Below are 24474 nucleotides of genomic sequence, written 5' to 3' on the forward strand. Positions count from 1 at the left end.
TATATTTCTCTATAGATATAAAGGAGTCATTCATTCCTGAAGAGGGGGAAGAGATGTTTGATATTAATTTCAATACAATTTCTTTTATTATACTCAATGTCTAATTTAAGCGTCAGAGTGTTTGTGCAGGGATCTCCTCGCGTCTTCTAATTATTTTTTTATTTTTGCAGGCTCAGACGGCTTGAAGACGACGTTTTCAGTCAACAAATTTATTATTGTATCCATGCTACAACAATTATTAAATAAAGAATTAATTCCCTTTTTTAACAATCTTATAATGTGATTTAGGGACTAATAATAATAATGCTATTAGATTGACCCATGGTAGAAAGAATATCACAAACATGATCGGAGTTGCAACTGACCTGAGTGAGGCATTAGGTGAACTTAAGATGATGAGTTTGGATGCATAGTACAATATTTATTGACTCGTTAAAGTGACATAAACTTTATTTGGACTTGGCCCTATCCTAAAGCCTTCCGAATTGGGCTGAGTGGCTTATTAAGTTTTAGGCCCAGCCCATTTTGGAATCTGTAAGGCAGTCATGGGCCCTAGTTTATTTATCCATCATAAGCGATTTAAAATAAAATAAAAAAAATGAGATGAATTGTAGCCGAGGGGCCATTATCAAGAAAATAATAATAATAATAATATAATAATAATAGTAAGAAAATCCAAGGGACAGTTTGTACAGGAGTGAAGGGAGAAGCATTAGATTCAGAAGCAGTGGAAAGAAAGAGAAAATGGGAGCCGTTGGAAACGGCTTCCTTCAAGCTCCAATCTTCACGCATAAACCTGAAATTTATGGTCCATCATCGAACAACAGAAACCCTAGCAACAAATCTTTGTGGACTAGGATAACGGTTTCCTCGAAACCGAGTAAAATATCATGTAAACTGTCTGAGAGTGGCGTCGAAGTGGAAGGGAAGAACCCTACCAGCAAAGGGGTCTCAAGCTCCAGAAGCAGGATGGAAGAGTATAACATCACCATGAATAGGATGATGAGAAACCCGTACGAGTATCACCATGATCTTGGTCAGTTTTGTCCGGATTTATTTGTTCTACTTGTTCTTACTTCAATTTTCTCTTGATTGTGGTCTTATTTTATATAGATATTTTTTAATTCTTGTGTTTTTCTTTTCTCTTCTCATGACATGATGGGTTGATCTTGATGATGATAATCAAAATTAGTCTGTATTTATGGATTAAGTTGTTCTTTTTTCATAGATTTGGTTCGTAAATGTGATATTTAGAGGTCAATTGTTATGAATGCCATGCCGCCCGCACGAACTAAGTTAGAAAGGTGCAATTGATGATAATGATGTTATTATCTTAATTGATTAAGTTTTGTAGCTATTTTAGTTATCACAGTCTTTAGTAGCATTTATCTTTGATTTTTGATAGACTTATCTTAGATTTGAGTTCAGTTTGTGTCATTTTAACCCGTCTCCGTAAATGGGCTGCTAGTCTTTATAGTTTAAACTCATATAAATTAATAGAATCAATTTTTGGTTTATTTTGTTTCTACAGATCTCGCACTTGTTTAAGCGCGACCATATTTAACCCAAAAAAAAAAAAAAGTTAAATGGACGTTGCTTATCTTGTGTTATTTTGATAAATTTCTTTGGAAATTCTTTCAGATTCATCTTCACTTTTGATGATTTCTCCTCTGTTAAATGCATTGGATCTTAGTCACTACCGGATTCTTGTTAGGTTATTATTGGTTAATCTACACTTTATTGGGGTTCAGCTCCCCAAAAGGGTCGAAAAGGGTTTTTCCTTTTAATCCAGTTCAATTTGCATATTGCTTTCAGAAAATAACTTGATGTTTGGATGCATTTGCAGTGGCCTAATCAGTCTTATCATGATTTCAGGCATGAATTACACTTTGATAACTGATCATCTAATTGTGGGATCCCAGCCCCAGAAACCTGAAGACATGGATCATCTGAAAGAGGAAGAAAAGGTCGCCTACATTCTTAACTTGCAGCAGGACAGTGACATTGAATATTGGGGAATAGATTTGGAATCCATGGTAGAAAGATGTCAAGAACTAGGAATTCGTCACATGAGAAGGCCTGTAAGCAAACTTCTTTAATATCACTGCCTTTTCAGATAAGTAATTTTTGCAAGTAATTATTCATGCTGTTGGCATCTTAATCAAGGCATAACATCGATCATCCCCGTGTCCATATTGTCAAAAGCAACATGATATAAATTGACCACATGTCATGATAGAACTCACCTAGACTAGATTAGCTATAGCATTAGCTTGAGTGAGCAGAATGCCTCTTGAGACAAATCTCTTAACTCTGGATTGCCTAATCTCCCTTGGAGTATCTCCTAAACCTCGGATAAATTACACTATTAGTCTCTAAACTTTGCACTTCATAACAAACTAGTCACTATACTCTAATTTTTGTCATTATAACCACTAAACTTTGATTTTTGTTAAAATTCAATCCCTTTTTTGGTTTTTTATCAAATTCTATTAACAAAAACTGGCATGACATACATTAATATAAACCCCAAAGTTACTTGATTGTATGGTTTAAGTTAATTTTAACATCAAGAGATTTTCGTTGACATAATTTGATGAAAAATCAAAAGAGTAACTAAATTTTATCAAAAATCAAAGATTAGTGACCGAGGTGAAAAAGATTGAAGTATAATGACCAATTTGTCAGAGTGCAAAGTTTAGGGACTAGCAATGTAATTGAAGAAGTCCAGTCACATGTTCTTTGTTTTGTTAGGCAAATTAGGCATTTTTGTGTTGTTTGGCTAGTTTGGTATGTTAGGCAAGTTAGGTAGAAGTTAGGCAAGGTGCCCAACCTTGTTGACTAAGCTTGCATTGTATCCTATAAATACCCTTCTCCCTTCTTGTGTAATTATCCCAATTTTAGAGGATCATCCCAACTTGAGAGGATCCAAAAAGTGAGAGAGTGGTGAGAGTTTTGCAATAGAGAGTTCTTGTGTAATTCTCTGTAGATTCTATTCCAATGAAATATATTCGTTTTTTCTCTAAAATTATATATCTTTTTCATTGTTAATGATCTCTGGATACCCAACAAGAGGTATCAGAGCCTGGATTTGAGTGCTGGTGACAGAATTGAAGAAACATAATCTTTGTTCTTCAAACTCGAAATTTCTATCACGTCCAATTGGTATTTTGATCATACCAACGAACTCCTGGTGCCAAGATGAGCATGGTGGAATTTTTAGCAAGTCGAATGGAGCCCGCACGCGCTCTCACGCGTAGCCTGAAGATCTGCGTGTGAAGACCACTTGCGTCACGTGCCTGCTGGAGGTTGAAGACGACCACGTCAACTACCACAGTGTTCGCCACGTAAGCCAATTGGCCTCGTCATCCGCCATATGGCTGCCACGTCAACATACAACTTTGGCAAAATTACAGGTTAGCCCTTGAAGTTTTTGAAATTACATTTTGACCCCCCTAAACTTTCTGAAATTTCAACTTAGCCACTGAACTTTCAGAAATTGCACTTTAGCCCCTAATTTTTCACAAATTAGAATTTAACCCCAAAAAAGTCAAATCTTCTATTTTTTACCCTTTCGGACACAACGGTGCACTCCATTTCTGAAGATTCAACTCCTATTTTGAACAAATTATTGTGAATGGAGGAGACATCATCATCAGAAGCTATGATAAAGCTCACTTCCACCAACTACATACTATGGAGACCTCAGATGGAAGATCTCCTTAGTTGTAGAGATGATCCCCTGGAATTAAAAGGTGTAAACCCTAATCCTTCTAAGGAAGCAGAGTGAAAGAAATTAAATAGAAAAACTATTGGTCAGATCCGGCAATGAATTGATCATAGTGTCTTCCACCATGTAGCACAAGAGACAGACGCACATACCCTTTGGACAAAGTTAGAGGAAATGTACTAGGCCAAGACCGCTCGAAACAAAGCCCTATTAATGAGGCGATTAGTTCATCTGAAGCTGAATAGTGAACTTCAGTTGCTGAGCACACTAGTGAGTTCTAGAACTTGGAAAACCAGTTGTTGTCTATAGAGATGCCGCTTGGGGATGAAACACAAGCGCTCTTACTTCTCAATTCTCTTCCTGATAGTTAGGAGATGCTAGTAGTCTCTCTCAGCAGTTCGGTCCCAAATGAAAAACTTACCATGTCCATGGTTAAGGATACCTTATTCAATGAATGGGTTAGAAGAAAAGATATGAGCACGAATCGAACTCATGCCCTTGTAATAGAGAATCGAGGGAGACAACAGGGAAGTAGTTGAGGCAAGGGGAGAGGAAGGAGCAAGAGTAGGGGTAGATCCACAGATGGAAGAAAGTCGACATACAAGTGCCACCATTGTAGTATTAAAGACTATTTAAAGAAGAATTGGCGAAAATTGTTATGAGAGCAGGGTCAAGGCAATTCTCAATCGAAGAACAAAGATGGAGAAACACTAGTCACTGTCCATGGAGAGGTAGTTTACTGTTCTATCCATGATGAGACATGCCTTCATGTCTCAAGAGAAGACACAAAATGGGTGATAGATACTGCAGCATCTTGCCACGTGACTCCTCATATAGATTTCTTCACAACATACAAAATAGGTGATTTTGGAGCAATGAAGATGGAAAATTTTAATTCCTCTGAGATCACCAGAATTGGTGATGTTTAGATATGAACAAGCGTCGGGAGCACAATCACCTTGAAGGATGTCAGACATGTGCCAGATCTTCGGCTGAATCTACTTTCAGGAGTAACTCTTGACAAACAGGGCTATGGTAATCTGCTTAGCAATAGCACATGGAAGTTGATAAAAGGCGCCATTGATAGTTGCCCGATGACATATTTGTGGCACATTATACAAGACTTATGTGAAGATATGTGCAGACAGCCTCAACATAGTAGAAAGGGAGGCTTCTCAAAATCTGTGATACCAGAGACTTAGTCACATGAGTGAGAAGGGTTTTGTCTACCCTGAAAAAGAAGGAGCTCATTACTATTGCTAAAAATACTGCTTCAGATCCTTGCAATCACTGCTTATTTGGCAAATAACATAGTCTCTTTCAGTTACTCCTCAACAAAAAGATCAGAGTTGCTCTGTCTGGTACACTTTGATGTTTGCGGTCCCCTGGAGGCTAAATCATTAGGCGGAAATAAGTATTTTCTGACATTCATTGATGATGCTTCTCGAAAGGTGTGGGTGTGTTTCATAAAACAAAGGACCAGGTATTTGATTACTTTAAACTATTTCATACCATGGTAGAACGTGAAACAGGAAAGAAGTTGAAGTGTCTTCGGTCAGATAATGGAGGCGAATACACTTCCAAGGAGTTTGATGCCTACTGTGGGAGACACGACATTCGACATGAGAAGTTGGTCCCACGCACCCCACAACATAATGGTGTAACTGAGAGAATAAATTGGACCATTATAGAAAAAGTCAAAAGTATGCTCAGTATGTCTATGCTGCCAAAACCATTATGGGGAGAAGCATTCAGAACTACCTGCTATCTAATCATCAAATCACCGTCAACACCGCTGAATTTTGGTAAGAATCCCTCATATTCTCACCTGAGAGTATTTGGTTATTTAGCTTTTGCACATATATCCAAGGAGTTTAGAGAAAAGCTCGATGTAAGGACAACTCCATGTATCTTCATAGACTATGGAGATGAGGAATTCAAATACAGGTTATGGGACCCAAAGGAGAAAAAAATGATCAAAAGCAGGGATGTAGTGTTCCATGAAAGCTAGATGATAAAAGACAATGAAAAGTACACAATGTCTCAGAATTTAGATTCTAGTGCCCAGGAAGATATTTCAAGACCAGCACCAACATAGTTGGCCACAGATAACATTTTGGTGCCTGAGGAAATGCTAGAAGTAGAAGAGGAGGAAGAAGCAGAGGGTGTTGAGCAAGGGGAGCCACAACCCCCTCCACCAGAAGCTATTGGACCGTTACAAGAATCAGATGATGGTGAAACTCATAATCCAGAAGTTCGTAGATCTGAACGAGGTCAGATTCTATCGACAAGATATCCAGAATCCGAGTACATTCTACTTACTAAAGATAGGGAACCAGAGAATTTTCAAGAAGTTGTATCTCATAAGGATAAAGAAAAATGGTTGTTAGCAATATAGGAGATCTTGATGGTAGAAAATCTACTTCGGGATTTCTCTACACTTCTGCAGGGGGAGCCGTTTCATGGCAATCAAGATTGCAGAAGTGTGTTGCTCTATCCATAACAGAAGTTGAATATTTTGCAGTAGCAGAAGCTGGGAAAGAAATGTTGTGGTTAAAGCGTTTTCTCCAAGAACTAGGGATCGTGCAAAAGGATTACAAGATACATTGTGATAGTCAAAGTGCTCTGGATTTCAACAATAATTCAATGTATCATTCTCGTGCAAAGTACATTGATATTCGCTATCATTGGATACACGAAGTGATGGATCAACAACTGTTGAGATTAGTGAAAATCCATACGAAGGAGAATCCAACTGACTTGTTAACAAAAGTTGTTACTCGAGAAAAGCTAGAGCTATGTAGAGACATAGCTGGGATGCTTGACAGATAACAATTGATCCAGATGTGACTGGAGGGGGAGAATTGAAGAAGTCTAGCCACATGTTCTTCGTCTTGTTAGACAAATTAGGCACTTTTGTCTTGTTAGGCTAATTTGGCATGTTAGGCAAGTTAGGCAAAAGTTAGGTAAGATGCCTAACCTTGTTGACTAAACTTGCATTGTATCTCTTATAAATACCCTTCTCCCTTCTTGTATAATTATCCGAGTTTTAGAGGATCATAAACAATGAAAGAAGAGGTATCCAGAGATCATAAAGAATGAAATAAGAGATATAATTTGAAAGAAAAAAATGAATCTATTTCACCGAAATAGAATCTACAAAGAAATTACATAAGAACTCTTTGTTACAAAACTCTCACCGCTCTCTCACTCTCTGAATCTTCTCATGCTGTGATGATCCTCTAAAACTAGGATCATTATACAAGAAGGGAGAAGGGTATTTATAGGGGATACAATGCAAGCTTAGTCAACAAGGTTAGGTACCTTGCCTAACTTCTGTCTAATTTGCCTAACATGCTAAACTAGCATAACAAGACAAAACTGTCTAATTTGCCTAACAAGACAAAGAACATGTGGCTGGACTTCTTCAATTCTCCCCTTTCAGTCACATCTGGATCAATTGTTATCTGGCAAGCATCACAGCTATATCTCTGCATAGCTCTAATATTTCTCGAGTAACAACATTTGTTAACATGTCAGCTGGATTCTTCTTCGTATGGATCTTCACTAATCTTAAGAGTTGTTGATCCATCACTTCGCGTATCCAATGATAGCGAATATCAATGTGCTTTGTACGGGAATGATACATTGAATTCTTGCTCAAATCTAGAGCACTTTGACTATCGCAATGTATTTTGTATTCCTTTTGCATGATCCCTAGTTTTTGGAGAAATCGTTTTAACCACAACATTTCTTTCCCAACTTCTGCTACTATAATATATTCAGCTTCTGTTGTGGATAGGGCAACACACTTCTGCAATCTTGATTGCCATGAAACGGCTCCCCCTGTAAAAGTGTAGAGAAATCCTGAAATAGATTTTCTACCATCAAGATTTCTTGCCATATCTGCATCCGTATATCCTTCCAAGATTGGATTAGCTCCCCCGTAGTAAAGACATATTTTTGGCGTATTTTTAAGTACCTGAGAATCCATTTGAGTGTCTCCCAATGTTCCTTTCCAGGGTTAGAGAGAAAATGACTCATTGTACCCACTGCGTGAGCAATATCTAGTCTGGTACATACCATTGCATACATCAGGCTTCCCATTGTTGAAGAATATGGTATTGATGACATCTCCTCTATCTCTTTCTTGGATGAAGGGCAAGAACTCTTACTCAACTTGTAGTGATTAGCTAAGCTTACCTGTTTGACATTGTCCATATTGAACTTCTTGATCACCCGTTCAATGTACTTTTCCTGAGATAGCCATAACCTCATGTTCTTCCTGTCTCAAACTATATGCATTCCTAAAATCTGCTGAGCCGATCTGAAGTCCTTCATGTCAAAGGACTTGGAGAGTTCTTTTTTCAGTTGTTTGATTTTCGTTGCATCTTATTCCACAATCAATATATCGTCTACAAATGGTAGAAGAGCAACGAAGTTCCCATCAGGAAACCTCTGAATATACACACTGATCTACACCAGTTTGTTTACAACCTTGACTCACCATGCAAGAGTCAAACTTCTTGTACCACTACCTTGGTCCTTGCTGTAGACCATACAAGCTCTTCTTTAGCTTGTAAACGAGGTTCTTACCTAAAACCTCAAAACCTTATGACTGCTGCATGTAGATTTCTTCATCCAAGTCTCCATGAAGAAATGTTGTCTTGACATCCATTTGTTCAAACTCTAGGTTCAACTTGGCTACCAAGCTAAGAATGACTCTTATTGAAGTCATTTTTACTACTGGCAAAAAAATCTCATCAAAATCAATTCCCTTGACTACCAACCGATATTTGTGTTTCACCACGTTTTTGCTGCCATCTTTTTTCACCTTGAACACCCATTTATTTTTCAAGGCCTTTTTCTCCTGTGGAAGATTGACTATCTCATAAGTAAGATTTTTCTACAGAGATTCCATCTTAACCTGCATTGCTAACAACCATTTTTTTTTATCCTTATGAGATACAGCTTTTTGAAGATTCTCTGGTTTCCTACCTTCAGTAAGTAGAATGTACTCGGATTTTGGATATCTTATGGATGGAATCCGAGCTCGTTCAAATCTACAAACTTCTGGGTTAGGAGTTTCACCATCATCTGATTCTTGTGACGATCCAACAGCTTCTGGTGGAGAGGGTTGTGGCTCCCCTTGCTTAACACCTTCTGCTTCTTCCTCCTCTTCTACTTCTGGCATTTCCTCAGGCACCAAAACGTTATATGTGGCCAATTGTATTGGTGCTGGTCTTGAAATATCTTCTTGGGCACTAGAATCTGGATTCTAAGACATTGTGGGCTTTTCAATGTCTTTTTTTATGGAACACTACGTCCCTACTTTTGATCACCTTCTTCTCCTTTATGTCCCATAACTTGTATCCGAATTCTTCATCTCCATAGCCTATGAAGATACATGGGGTTGTCCTTGCATCGAGCTTTTGTCTAAGCTCCTTGGATACATGTGCAAAAACTAAACAACCAAATACTCTCAGGTGAGAATAGGAGGGATTCTTAACATACCACATTTTCTTCGGAACTTCAAAATTCAATAGTCCTGATGGTGATTTGTTGATTAGGTAGCAGGCAATTTTGACTATTTCTCTCCATAATGGCTTTGGTAACTTAGCCATACTGGGCATACTTCTTACTCTTTCCATAATAATCCGATTCATTCTCTCGGCTACACCATTATGCTGTGGGCTGCATGGCACCGTCTTCTCATGTCAGATGTCGTGTCTTCCGCAGTAGGCATTGAACTCCTTGAAAGTGTATTTGCCTCCATTATCTGACCGGAGGCACTTCAACTTCTTTCCTGTTTCATGCTCTACCATGGTATGAAACAGTTTTAAGTAATTAAATGCCTGGTCCTTTGTTTCTATGAAATACACCCACACCTTTTGAGAAGCATCATCAATGAATGTTAGAAAATACTTGTTTTTGCCTAATGATTCAACCTCCAGGGGACCGCAAACATCAGATTATACCAGACTGAGCAAGTCTGATCTTCTTATTGAGGAGTAACTGAAAGAGACTCTATGTTGTTTGTCAAATAAGCAGTGATTGCAAGGATCTGGAGCAGTATTTTTGGCAACAGTAATGAGCTCCTTCTTTTCCAGGGTAGACAAACCCTTCTCACTCATGTAACCAAGTCTCTAGTGCCACAAATTCTGAGAAGTCTCCATTTCTACCCTATTGAGGCTGTCTGCATATATCCTCACGAGTCTTGTATAATGTGCCACAAATATGTTCTCGGGCGACTACCATGGCGCCTTTTATCAACTTCTATGTGCCATTGCTAAACAGATTACCATAACCTTGTTTGTCAAAAGTTACGCCCAAAAGTAGATTCAGCCGAAGATCTTGCACATGTCTGACATCCTTCAAGATGATTGTGCTCCTGACGCTTGTTCGTATCTGAACATCACCAATTCCAGCAATCTTAGAGGAATTGAAATTTCACATCTTCACTGCTCCAAAATCACATGTTTTATATGTTGTGAATAAATCTTTGTGGGGAGTTACGTGGTAAGATGCTACAGTATTTACCACCCAGTTTGTGTCTTCTCTTGAGACGTGAAGTCATGTCTCATCATAGATGGAACAGTAAGCTACATTTCTATGGATAGTGACTAGTGTTTCTCCATCCTTATTCTTCGACTGGGAACTGCCTTAACCCTGCTCTCGTAACAATTTTCGGCAGTTCTTCTTTAAATAGCCCTCAATACCACAATGATAACACTTATATGTCGGCTTTCTTCCATCTATGGATATGCCCCTACTCTTGCTCCTTCCTCTCCCCTTGCCTCGACTACTTCCCTACTGTCTCTTTTGATTCTCTGTTACAAGGGCATGAGTCTAGTTCGTGCTCATGTCCTTTCTTCTAGTCTCTTCGTTTAACAAGGCATCCTTAACCATGGACATGATAAGTTTTCCATTTGGGTTCGAATTACTGAGAGAGACTATTAGCGTCTCCCAGTTGTCAGGAAGAGAACTGAGAAGTAAGAGCGCTTGTGTTTCATCCCCAAGCAACATCTTTACAGACGACAATTGGTTTACCAGGCTCTAAAACTCACTAGTGTGCTCGGTAACTGAAGTTCCACTACTCAACTCTAGATTAACTAATCGCCTCATTGACAGGGCTTTGTTTTGAGCGGTCTTGACCTGGTACATTTCTTCCAACTTCGTTCAGAGGGCATGTGCGTCTGTCTTTTGTGCTACATGGTGGAATACACTGTGATTAATCCATTGCCGGATCTAACCAATAGCTTTTCTGTTTAATTCCTTTCATTCTGCTTCCTTGGAAGGATCAGGGTTTACACCCTTTAATTCTAGGGGATCGTACAAATCTCTATAACTAAGGAGATCTTCCATTCGAGGTCTCCATAATGTGTAGTTGGTGGAAGTGAGCTTTATCATAGCTTCTGATGATGATGTCTCCTCCATTTAGAATAATTTCTTCAAAATCAGAGTTGAATCTTCCAAGATGGAATGCACCGTTGCATCTGGAAGGGTCAAAAATAGAAGATTTGACTCTTTTGGGGTCAAATTCTAATTTGTGAAAAATTATGGGCTAAAGTGTAATTTTTGAAAGTTTAGGGCTAAGTTAAAATTTTAGAAAGTTCAGGGGTCAAAGTGTAATTTTAAAAATTTTAGGGCTAACTTGTAATTTTGCCAAAGTTGTATGCTGACGTGGCAGTTTTCAACCTCCAGTAGACGTGCGTGGCCCGCGGCGTGCGTGGTCTTCACAAGCAAATCTTCAGGCAGCGCATGCAGGCTCCATTTGACTTGCTGAAAATTCTACTGTACTTGTTTTGGCACCAGGAGTCCATTGGTATGATCAAAATACCAATTGGACGTTATCGAAATTTCGAGTTTTAAGAACAGAGGTTTTATTTCTTCAATATCTCTCACCAACACTCAAACCCAGGCTCTGATACCACTTGTTGGGTATCCGAAGATCATAAACAATGAAAGAAGAGATATAATTTGAGAGAAAAAAATGAATCTATTTCATTGAAATAGAATCTATAGAGAAATTACACAAAAACTCTTTGTTACAAAACTCGCACTCTCTGAATCCTCTCATGTTGGAATGATCCTCTAAAACTGGGATCATTATACAAGAAGGGAGAAGGGTATTTATAGGGGATACAATGCAAGCTTAGTCAACAAGGTTAGACACCTTGTCTAACTTACGCCAATCTAGCCTAACAAGACAAAACTACCTAATTTGCCTAACAAAACAAAGAACATGTGGCTGGACTTCTTCATTTCGTTGACAAAATTTGATGAAAAATCAAAAGAGGAATTAAATGTTATCAAAAATCAAAGATTAGTGACTGAGGTAAAAAAGATTGAAGTATAATGACCAGTTTGTCATAGAGTGAAAAATTTAGGGACTAGCAATGTAATTTACCCCCTAAACCTCCATCAATGTCCTTGTAAAAGTTCTAATACACTATCATCCAACTCTGAGCCTACTCACACAAGAATCCTTGCGAATTTAACCTTGCATCCAGATACCAATATTATGGTAATAGCCCATTTTTTATTGCATTTGGTGGGTACAATACGTTGCTAAGAGAGTTATGTCCCAATAAAAAATATGCTTATGTTTAATACATTGCCACTCCCTCTATTCTGAACTACTTGAGGCTACCTCCCTCTCTAGCGGTTAGGGTACTTTGTGATTTTCTGAGTCTCCCAGAATCTCTCTTGTTACATATCTGTCTCTGATCCCTACTGCCTACACTATCCAGTTCAGAGGCATGATTAGGAAGGGAATCGCTTGTGCATATGATAATTGGCATGCTGAAAGTTCTTAACATGAACGAATGTGCAGCACCATTGTGGACACTTGTAAGGTGATAGGGTTCTAGTCTGATAAATCTAAGGCTTTCAACCAAAACCAGTGAACATTTCCTTCTTCTTGTGGCATGCATCATAAAAGGCTATATTTCTTTACTACTCCTTTGTTGTCTTCCACTGAGGTTCTTTTTGACACTTCTGTACGTACCTTAGCATTTTGTATTGGGAAAAAACTGTAGGCAAGAGATTTTGATCCAGATTCCTTGAGAAGTATGTTGCCTAAAGCTGTCTCATCTTTGGAATGGGCCATTTCAGAGGGAAAAGGAAAAGTGTACGTGCATTGTACAGCAGGATTGGGGAGAGCTCCTGCTGTTGCAATTGCTTACATGTTCTGGTTTTGCGGCATGGATGTAAGTACTTGAATCTTCAGTATATCATCCCTGCTTGGTGTTGATATGTTACAATTTGAATCTTCCAAATGGTAAAGTGGTATGAAATTTATAGAACTTCGAGTTTTAGGGCATGGCATTCAAATATTGAAGTGATTTCATTGCTTGTGCCCTTGTTCATAAGTTGTAATATCATTCCGTTTCTTTTCTTTTTTTTGTGGTTTATGATTGTGACAGCTTAACATGGCATACAAGACACTTACTTCTAAGAGACCATGTGGTCCCAATAAAAGAGCAATACGCGGAGCTACTTATGATTTGGCTAAGAACGATCCTTGGAAGGAGCCTTTTGAGAGTCTTTCAGAACATGCTTTTGAGGGGATATCTGATTGGGAAAGGAAATTGATTCAGGACCGTGTCCGCTCCCTTCGTGGGAGTTAGGCATATACTGGTATGGTTTCTAATAATTGAATATGGATTGACTAGTAAGGGTTTCCTATCCTGAAAATCATTGGATATGGCATCACAGGCCTTCAACAGGGCATTAAAAAAGCCTTAACTGTGGAACTCCCCTCTCTTTGGTTAAATATTTGTGCAACATACCTAGCAGCAGGGTAATTGATCCCCACATTGCTATTTCCTTCATCCTTCCATAGAAGGTGCGAACACTTGCTTTATGACTTCAAAAAACTGTAATTTATTAGGAACAAAAACGTTTGGATCAGCTTATTAGCTGGCTCGTTAGAACAGCTTTCCACTCTTACACGAACCTTCTTAAGTTTCAATCAAAAAGTTGAAATATATACACTAAAAGCCCGTTTACATAAGAAAAGAAAAAAATTATTATGACTTTAAAAGGTTATCATATGATATACAGAAAAGAGCTACTACTAAATTAAGCTGATAGAAAGCTGGTTCCATATTATTAACTCACAAAGACGAGAAAAAGGAAGAGGAAGAAACAAGGACCCTAAATATAATCTTTGTCCAGACCTCACAGAGGTTATGTAACGATGGCCTTGATGAATGTGGAACTAATTCCGCATGCAAAAATACCTTCCTCAAATCCTCCTGTCTAAGGCAGCATTTAATTTAGTTGATTGGAATGACTAGCAAGGGACTTCAGTGTCAGACAACTGGAGACCTTCCAAACTTAACCCTCAATTCTAAGTAGAGGTTAAAATAATAAAACACTTTTTGGGTTGCGACGGATGCTTGCAACTATATTAAAGGCTAGCCAGGAAATAGTCTTGATTTATAGTGCTTGCCGAGAAAAGATCTATTATTTCAACATGTGCACAATAAATTCAATTTGGTAAATTGAGATTGGAAGGCAAAACAAACATCACTCAATTGAATTGTCTTTTAGTTCACTTTCGAATCTTCTTGTCATCAAGGCAGTGTCATTAATTGTTTTGTAAATGAACAGGACATGGAGGAAAATATGATATGGGAAGAACAAAAGAAATGGCAGATAGGACTTCAGGTATTTTGTGTGTTTTTTCCCTCTTTCCGGGCTATGAGAGGAGGTTGTAATTTTGGCTAACAGAAGGGGTTATTGAAAGCTGCTCCTGGCATACTGATGATGTGAAAAAAACAAATAGTTACACCCTTTTTTTTTTTTTTCTTTTGCACAGGTTTCAACATCATCGAGGGTTCCAGTAGAGTGATGAATCTGGGAAAGCTTTGCAAACTTGTTAAGGACCAGAGCAATGGTATGTTACCGTGCTCAAAGTTGAAGGCTTCCAAGATGCTGCTACTGTCATCCAATTATAAACATACAAACCTAATTTTCAGAAGAGAATAACTGTACTAAGCACATCTAAGCACTGTGGCCAGTGCAATTAATAATATGAGAAATAACTTCTGTTATTTTCCAAGTTTGCTGGAACCTCTTTTCAAACCTCTGTTATGAAAACGCTCAGGAGCAATTCATTCAGAGAACATGTTAAAAGGGTTTTGTTGCTCTTTTTCATTGCTCTGCCATATTTATTTCTAAAATAATTAGTAATGCTACATCACAGTTCTTTGTAGACTAGCTGAAGCTAACTTTTCCAAAAAAAGAAAAAAAGTACCTCAGGTTAAAAGTCATATACGGCCACATAACCTCAAGTGACAACAGAAACAACTAAAGCCTAAAAACGAAAAAGATGTACATTAGATCGGCCGGATCAAGATTAAATTTCAGGTGGAGACAAGCTGCAACTTTGCCAGTTCTGCTTGCCGGCGTCCTAAATGAAATGCCGTAAGTATCCATACCATGCAGACCTGATGCACAAGGCAACAAGGGATAAGATAATCCGTTCTATGTCACAAATAAAAGAACACAGAAAAAGAGAGAAAAAAGAGTTTCAGATGATATTGGGGCTTCAATGGACTTGCTTAACTGACCATTCCTTTCTAAATGTGGTTGAAACGACACCTGTATTTGTTTAAATACCCATTTCCTTCCAACGAGACCCATGCTACACATTGTACTGCATATAATACTGTATTTGCACCACATATTTGGAATATGGACTAAGAACTTTGATATATTACTCTTATCCATGGGTTGGAATTTTTATAAAAAGTACCATTATCTTATTAAATATCATGAATCAAAATATTTATGAAAGTAGCACAAAAGCATACGCCGGCTAGTAAAATTCGAACGCGGCGGAAGTCAGCACAAAACAGTTGGCTGGACCAATGGTTCTCAAAGAACCGGACAGTGGGACATCTTCAGGCGTCCAGGGATGCTATCGCACAACATTTATAATTTTCCTAGTATAGTGGATGCTTAAAGCCGCTGGTGTTAGGGTGTGGTCTTGCTTGTTTATAGGCATTGGCCCTGTACACTTTGTCCCATATCAAAATTTTGCTTGCCTATACATGGGATCAATGCGCTTATAAATAAAAGTTCGTTTAATGAAAGGCTTCAAACATTTCCACACTGACCCAGAATTTTATGTGTTTAAATGTCAACACTCAAAAATTCTACAAGTAGCCAACACAGAATCACTGGTTAAACCAGCAGTTTCATGCCAGTCTAGCGGAAATGTTTTTTTTTTTTTTTTTCCTAGAGAGGCTGGTGAGGTGTTGCAAATTACGCAACTTTTATAAATATTTTGAGTCATCTATTTTGGTAAATATTTAATAAAATCATGTTACATTTGTAAAAAATCATGGGCACAAATCCTAGAGGTGGTCCCAGTCCTTAACATAGGCTAAGAATGAAAAGCATCAGGGTGCCATTAAGGGTGAGAAGACACGGGACAAGAGGAAAGTGACAAATGCATTGAACAACATATACTTACAGGCAAGGCATAGAGAGAAACAGTTGATGTTTTCCCATTGAGAGTGCTGAATAGGAGCTTATACAGTCCTGCTGCTGTGGCATCACCAAGCCTTTGAACAATTACATCAATGCATACCTGCAGAATATTATGCATGCAACAGAGGGCATATTAGTTACCATCAAACCTGGCGATACATCAAAATGAAGTGGGAGAGGGAAACCCAAGTGACATTAAATTTGACTCATAAAGCAGTTTTTGGTGAGGCAATGTCACGGAACTAGATTAACTTCATGTCCAATAATCAAGAAAAGATAAAATCTAGGAAAAGAATAACTTATACCTTGGCTTTGTATTTCTCCTCCCGTGTGATAACTGTAAAAAGGAGTTCTCTCCCAGGTCTGGTTACAACATAAGTAACCACCTGCAAGGGGAATGTAATTGCAAAGTGTATGATGCTTTATTGTGATTTTTTTGCTTTTATTCTTTGGTAGGTTTATTATTCTGTTTTCCCTAGTCAAAAACTCAGCTCTTCTTTCTTTTTACAAAAATAAAACAAGAATTTCTCCAAACAGCCGACTACATTAGAAAACATTTTGTAAACCAAACGTTAAGGCATAAAATATAAGGAGAGATACAAAACCAAGCAGTTATACAAGACAGACCTTTCTCAAGGTCTCACAAACAGCAACTGCAATCCAGGTTGGCCACACAGCTATAGCAAACAAATTTAGGAAAGAAACAAATGGGGCAGAACATATTGCCACAGTAACACCAGCAACTGTAAGTATGCGCCCCTGTAAGCAAAAGAAACATTGGAAACAACTTGAAATAAAATGATGACATATATTTCCCACCCAATCAAATTGCAGCAAGTGTAATACATATCCACAATGGGAAGCACGATGCTTGAATCCAAATGAAAATGATTATACAGGTCATTCCATATGGGAGATTCTTAAAGAAAACTAAGTTGACTGACTGGAAGTACATGCAGAAAAAGGAACAGGATATGATGTATGGAGACGCAGTCAGTTGTCCCCATAGCCCACAAAATATTCTTCTAGTATTTTAGCTGCAAGTTATTTGCAAGGGGTTGGAACAAGCTCAATGACAGAAAAGACAGATTTTGAAATAAACTTCAGCAGAAAGGGATTTGCCTTAAAATCAAAATGACCATTTTGATCTCTCATTGATACATAGGAACTTCATGTGGTGAACTGTAAGAGAAAAAGTTGCCCTTCACTGAAAACGAAAAAGAACAAGTATCTCATGAATAATAAACAGGGAGTACGAGGAAATGATGACCTTCACACAGTCTTTGATGAGGATTATGAAGGAAATACAATGATGTCAAAGTTCTTGCTAAAATGGGGTGTTCAAGTCGAACATAGATCGGGGTTAAGCTGAGAACTGATGACATGAAAAGTTTGGGGCCTGTTTGATTTTGTTGTCAGATTTCAGTGTTCATTTTTATTTGCTTTGTGTACATTTTCACTTTTTGTTAGAAAATAGAAACTAAATATGCATCTAATAATAGTCACTTTTCAAAATTTTAAAAATTAAAATTGAAAATGATGCTTAATAAAAGTGATGTGTATTTTATCAGATAATTAAATATATGACAATTAAAATCTTTGATAAAAATTTTGTTTTATATTTTCGATTGATGAAAGTGTGGCTAGTCGGTCACTAAAGGTTGGGTTGAAGAAGAATGTGTTTGGTTGGTGGAATAGAAATAAAAATATGAAAATGGTGTTTCTGTTTTTCTCCCAAAATAAAAGAAAACAGTGTTCATCTTTTTGAAACAAAAACAATGCACTAAATGCCATTTTTTGTTTTTTTTTTCCCCCCAAAAAAGTAAAAATGAAAAAAGGAAGCTGAAAATAGCAGTAAAATCAAAGCAGTTTCAAGGATGCAACTGGCTTAACAGTAAAATTGCTATTGCCAGCAAATCATCATGCTGAGAGAGCAGTTTTATTCTAGCAAATGGATAATACATGAAGGAAAACATTTGACAATCTCTCTATTGAATCAGATTTGCAGTAAAGCATACCGTTAAAGTAAGTTGTCCAGCAAGAATGAAAGTAGCAATGAAACTATTGATTTGCGCAAACAATCGTCTTCTGCCAATGGGGCTTTCAACAGTCATGGCAATCACAGTTACTTTCTGCAGTTTTGGAGAAAGAAGAAAGTCAATAGGAAGTAGGAGCAAGGTGAAGAAGGAAACAAACAACAAATATGAGGGAATTATGTTGGTGTTGTTTAGTTCCTCTTGTATCGGCTATGAGGTGCACACCAATTTAGACTGGTGTCACCAGAAAGGATTGTTCATTAACTATGATGGTAGGCATCAAATCATTAAAGGTAAATGTTAATGGTGTAATTTCTCTAGACTATTGGCTATGCTACAACAACATTAATATTTGAAGACGACTAATGTAGCCTAAAATGCAGTCACTTGTGTACTATATCAGACACAAACACTCATCAAACACTTCCAAAAACATATTAGACATTCGTCCAAATCTGTCCTATGATTTTTTAATTAGTTTACTATGGCATACTTGGAGGCACCTGTGTCCATTATGGGATGTTTGGGTGTCCATTACTTGAGAAGGTTAGAAAACATTATGAACAAAAACAACAAACCAAGCCTTAATCTCACTAGGGCCATGTGGATTTTAACTTATCAATCTTCTCTATCCATAACCATACTTTCATAAGTCTCTTATTTTTGTTTTTTGGCCTTCCCCCACCTTTTTACTACAGACTTATTTCATTCCATCTACTCTATTCACAAGAGTGTTTAGTGATCCACTTAAACTAAGTTTAAAAAAAAGACATTGAAAATTGAATGCTAGATAAAAATATTATAGAGTTATATTCCTAGTCCTCCCTCCTTACAACCTTTTAATTTCAAGAATTTTAAATTTCAAAACTTTTAATGAATAAAATTTTCTAAAATATATATCTAGACTTTTTAATCACTTATTTCCTATTATATAGAATATGAGTCATTTCCATTTGTGTGTGTGTGAAAGATATATTATTTAGTGATAATTACAGAAACATACCTGATGTTTGCTATAATATGCACTTTTCATTAAACTTCTTGTTAACCTTACCGTTTCATACCTAAACTATCTTTAATCTAAATAGAAACATACCTAAACTCTAAATCTTCATAGAGAAAAATTTCGCAAAAATACTTAATACACTTTTCAAAGGCAGATAAAAATGTTTGTGAAGTTGTAAGTCCAAAAAATTCGTTTGAGGGGTTTTAGGTATCTAAAACTATCCCTCATAATTGACTTTTTCGATATCTAAAACCCTTTAACTGATTTTTTTGAACTTGCAATTCTATCAATACTTTTATTAACCTTTGGAAAGTGTATCAACTATTTTTGTGGAATTTTTCTTCACGAAAATTTAGACCTTACATAGGTTTCTGTTAGGTTTAAAATAAGTTCAAGTATGTTTCTGTAATATTAACAGTAAATTTAACGAAAAGTGGATAGTATAATAAACCTCGTATATGTTTCTGTAATTATCCCTATTATTTATTATTTAAGGGTGTTCCTACAATAAAATAATTATTTTGGAAATAACTGTGTTGGCATGTCCACATTGTGTTGTGTATCCATATCCATTCTTCTTTGATTGTAGTATACAGTATATTCTTACCCAATACCAACTTAAGAACATATCATAGATGATAATGTCTAGGTCTCTATGTTGCCAAAACTGCATAAACACATACAGTATGAGACAAAAAGATTTATATAGGTGATAGAACCACAACTAGGCATGTTCATATATAAATGATGAGGCACAATCCCTCCTCAATGAGTTATCTGACAACAGATGACCAATCTAGGACCTCAAACAAAATACACAACATAAATCAGAAGCCTACTCCTAAAATTCAGAAACTTCAAAAAAGGGAAGGGTAAAGTTGAAAAGATGCTTGTTCTAACCTGAAAATAAAAGAATGAAGAGACAACAGCATTCAGCCACAGAAATAATGACACGTACAACAAGTATGTTGAGGATAAAATAAGTTGAATTCCATCTAATATTGCCCAAATCTGAGGTTTTGCTGCGGGAGTGGATCTAGGAGAAGATCCTTTATGAGCAGGTGAGCTTTCTTCAGTGACCACCTCATCATGTTGATTCAGGTCAGCTTTTCTAAAGCCAAAAGACCAAGTCAAGATAAAAAGAAGGTTAGGGTTTGAGTTCCTCCAATGAGCAATAACCATGAAAGATCAAACAATAATTTCACTACAGATACTAATACATGTAGCAATTCAACCAAAGGGCTGCGTAGTATATTTTAGTAAACATCTCATTCACAAATAACAGCTTAAGCTATGACAAATGAAACAAACATAAAATAAAAATGAAGAAGCGTAAAAATAGAGAGAAACACTTGTATTGGGAATTTACTACAGGCATATGGTTTAAAAATCCTTCTATCCACATATTACTTGTATAAATGCTCATATAGAAATAACTTACTCTGGAATTTTCTGTTTTCTTTGTTTTTTTCCTTTTTAGAAATACTTGGGCAAGTAAAGTGGCCCTTGAAACTGCTGCCAAAAGTGCCCTTTGAACCTCTCAAAAGAAAAGATAACATTTTGTAGATTGTTCCCATATAGGATTTTAATTTCAGAATACAGAAACTTTGTAATTTTTTTTTCAGGAACACAGAAATATGTACTGTGGCATTTTTTTCCGTATTTTATTTTTCTTCCCAAAAATGCTTAGATAAGTAAATTGGCCTAAGAAACTACCAACATAATTACCCATTGAAGCTCCCAAGAAGAAAAGATAATATTTGTAGACCACTCTCATATATACAATTATAGCAAAACATTCAGAAAATAAAGTTTTGATCTTTTGCAGAAAGATAATTTGTATACAGCATAAATCATATTTGCAATTGCCAGTATGTGTTTTCTTTAGACAATCATTTATTATAGAGTATGTTACTTTCATGATAAAGAATAGTATCATTTGGGTCATGATATAAAACTTCTAACACCCTCCCCCCAAAGCACACAGAGACACCAAACAAAGGAGGAAAACAAACTTAACCAATTTAAACTCCGCCAATTTAGTTTTGGCCCAGATAAACTAGACCAATTTACTGAAGAATTGAATAAAACAACCAAATAACTCAATCCTACTTCTTCCTTTTTTGGGTATTCGAATGGAATCTGCATGAGGTAGATCCATCTGCTAAAAGGAAGACTTCAAAAGAAGACAGAGGTAAGTGAGTTAAGAGCTTAAAAGACCTGATGGGATATAGCTCTTCAGAGGGATAAGGCATATCCTCATTGATCCTTTTTGACGACTGTGCAGCAAGTTCCATCAATAGAGCAGCAAATAATAGTAAATCTGAAAAAACAAATTGTACTCAAGGTTATGGGAGATTTTTAAAAAGTAAAAGGGTGAAAAACAATACATCTCTAAAAAAAGAAAAAAACAGAAAAGATGAAAAAATAGAAGATAAATTCCACGCAGCACCCCTGAGGTTTAGCAAAAATGACACCAACCACCCCTGTGTTTCAAGAAATAGCATAGACCTCCCTTCCCATTAGAAGAGCACAGGAATTGACAATTTTGCCCATTTATTTAAACCATATCCTCTCCCCTCCCTGCTTTCTCTTTCTCTTTCTCTTTCTCTCTCACACCAATGGTTCAATGACAGTTGGAGATCTGGACATCACTAGCCAATTCTCTCTGGTTCTCTTTATCAGTCCTCTCCCCTCCCCTCCTCTTTCTCAATCCTATCCTCTCCCTCTCCATTTTGGTGATGACCGAAACCTTCAGCCGTCACCTAACTGATGGGGTGGAACCCCATCAGAATCAGGGATCAGAAACCTATTGCGATGGGTATCAGTTCAGCAGTGGCAGGGAGAGACGGAGAAGCAGCAACAGCAACGATAACCCTCCAGATTTGTATTCCTCTACCTAGATCAAGAGGGACCTAGCAGGTGGTGGCCAGCTGCTGATCGCTGCCTTTTTGACAACATCAAGAGTGCTGCATGAAATTTGCCCAAAAATAGATAAACAACAAAATAAAAAGAGAATAATATGTATGTGTTCCTGAATTCCAAATAAACAAGGAAAACATGCATACATGGTCCCATCCAAGCCATTCCTGTGGCAAACAACGATCCAAAAAGCTGGCCAAGTGTTGCACCAGCACCAATGAATCCAAATAATCTTGAACCTGACTGGACAGAAAGCAGAGTTAAGGTATGCACAGAATAATTAAATTTATTTCTAAACACCATGTGCCAGAATTCAGACCTCACTGTCCATCACATCAATTACTCTAGCCCAGGTTGAAGATATGGTAATAAGATTCAGCAAAGCGACCTGCAAAAGGCAAAAATAATCTTTTAGGAGCTAAAACTAGGAAACATTTAGAATAGTTGGCAGATAAAACCAATCACAAGTAGGTAAGAGTAAGACCAATGATGAGTACCATCATACCCAAAGGAACAAGCCAATTCTCACTGACACATAATACCATCCATGGTCCTCCCAGCCAACAGAATTTGCAGAATTGGATGGATTAACCTCTAGCTTTAGCTCTTCTTTTATGGTAGATGATTTGAAGATCAAACCCTGGAAATAGAAAAAAAAAAAAAAAAAGATACAATGTCGAATTTGATAAGAAACAAACACAGCAAGGTAATGTAAGTAAGAGATTTATTTGTCATGGAATCCATCTCATACCTTCAACTTGGAGACTGAATGCCCAGGTGAAGAAGAATACCATAGGATGAAGAATAAAACAAGAGACAAACTAAAAAACCTGTGTATCAAGACCAAGGCCTGGAATTTCAAAAAAGCACCCATGACATAATTACATGTAAAGGAGCACGAACTTATGTCTGAAAAGAGAATAATAAAGACAGGTGAAACAGTAAAGAGAAGTCCCTATTGCTAGTAAAGTCCAATTTCAGTGTAAACATCATTCAACTTACTCTGAATACCACGCACATGCCTACTATATCTAATCATTTTGAACGGAGTTGATCCATTATTGAAATCAAAAGAGGGACAAATTAAACCTTAATTTCTTATTCCACCAACACACAATACAAGAACAATGTAAAAAAATACAGTATTTTGGTCGAATAGCATTAGATACAGCAAGATAAGGTGTCCCTCGACCATGTCTTAACCTCCTACAAGGTAATCAAGTCCCATACAGCAAGATAAATACTTGTCAAAAAGCTTTTCCCAGCCCTAATTGCTATTGTCTAAAAATGCAGTGTTTATACATGCAGCATTTGCATACCTAATTTTCCCATGAAATGATAGAAGCAATTATGGAAATAGAGAGACTCGCATCATAAATCCATATCAGGCAAATAACATAAATAACTGAAAATTCGCATCGTGTGATACCACAAACTCAATTCCTAATTACCTTTGCTTTGGAGAGATTTGGCAAGGAGAAGATGAGGGTGGAAAGAGGGGCGGCAACCAGCGTGAGGGCTAAGGAACCCACAAAAAGGCCCGGAAGTTTACCCAAACCTAAAGATATCGCACCTTCATCGCGTAATGGAAGAACCACAAAATATGCACTCAGAATCTGCACGAATTCCATAAATTGAAGAATCGCTTCAATTACATAGTCACCGTAGTATAAGCATCTAATAAGTAATGAGAGGGGGGGTTGGAGGGGAATTACGAAGAAGAAACAGGACGAGGAGTAGAACAGAGCCGAGATCTCATGAGGATGAACATTGACGAATAGAGACAAGATCGCCTGTATCCGAGACCTGCTTAGAATCATTTCTTCTTCTTCTTCTTCTTCTTCTTCTCTCCCCCAAATGGAGAATGAACTGATCGGAGAGAAAGAGGACAAGATTTGGATTTCCGCCAACTGTTGGTTTGTAAACGTAACGCCCGAGCCTGCAACCCAGCACTGCACATCAGATGCAAAGGGTCAAGCCCGATAGCCTTCGGGCCGCCGAAGTCAATTCTCTGGCATTACCAATTTCGCCTTTTCCCCTCCAATTACAAATCAAATCTTTTAATTTTGGCAACACGAACCCGATTTTATTCAAAAAAAAAATTCATTTATTTTTTATGTTTTCAACAACAGTCAACGTAAAACCCACTTAAATAGCAAGCGAGATGCCACCTGAGTAAATTCACAAGTCTTTTTAATTAATTTTTACCGCTAGATAAAATTACACTCAATTTTTCAAATTAGCTCTTTATTATCAAAATTAAAAATTTTGAA

The 24474-nt window shown here is 37.2% G+C and overlaps 2 protein-coding genes across 5 annotated transcripts; one reads left to right on the forward strand and one right to left on the reverse strand.

Moving 5' to 3' along the window:
• Positions 1-681: 681 nt before the first annotated feature.
• LOC127801548 (phosphoglucan phosphatase LSF2, chloroplastic) lies at positions 682-14793 on the forward strand. Of its 2 annotated transcripts, XM_052336793.1 has the most exons (7): positions 682-1036; positions 1876-2081; positions 12772-12942; positions 13159-13372; positions 13451-13580; positions 14351-14407; positions 14559-14793. In XM_052336793.1, the coding sequence occupies exons 1-4, from the start codon at positions 745-747 to the stop codon at positions 13360-13362; spliced, it is 873 nt and encodes a 290-aa protein (XP_052192753.1). In that variant the 5' UTR covers positions 682-744; the 3' UTR covers positions 13363-13372; positions 13451-13580; positions 14351-14407; positions 14559-14793. The 2 variants fall into 2 exon arrangements, with proteins under 2 accessions (XP_052192753.1, XP_052192746.1); XM_052336786.1 differs by lacking the exon at positions 13451-13580.
• Positions 14501-24222, reverse strand: LOC127801533 (uncharacterized). Of its 3 annotated transcripts, XM_052336759.1 has the most exons (13): positions 23917-24221; positions 23653-23817; positions 22953-23051; positions 22707-22841; positions 22521-22589; positions 22348-22444; positions 21500-21602; positions 20180-20390; positions 18256-18369; positions 16865-16996; positions 16543-16623; positions 16221-16337; positions 14501-15189 (listed from the first exon to the last, which is right to left on the reverse strand). In XM_052336759.1, the coding sequence occupies exons 1-13, from the start codon at positions 24019-24021 to the stop codon at positions 15106-15108; spliced, it is 1512 nt and encodes a 503-aa protein (XP_052192719.1). In that variant the 5' UTR covers positions 24022-24221; the 3' UTR covers positions 14501-15105. The 3 variants fall into 3 exon arrangements, with proteins under 3 accessions (XP_052192719.1, XP_052192726.1, XP_052192734.1); XM_052336766.1 differs by lacking the exon at positions 16865-16996 and having other exon boundaries at positions 23917-24222; XM_052336774.1 differs by lacking the exon at positions 23917-24221 and having other exon boundaries at positions 22953-23031; positions 23653-23715.
• Between the last annotated feature and the right edge of the window lie 252 nt (positions 24223-24474).

Source organism: Diospyros lotus, chromosome 1, assembly GCF_014633365.1.
Source record: "Diospyros lotus cultivar Yz01 chromosome 1, ASM1463336v1, whole genome shotgun sequence".
NCBI lineage: Eukaryota > Viridiplantae > Streptophyta > Magnoliopsida > Ericales > Ebenaceae > Diospyros > Diospyros lotus.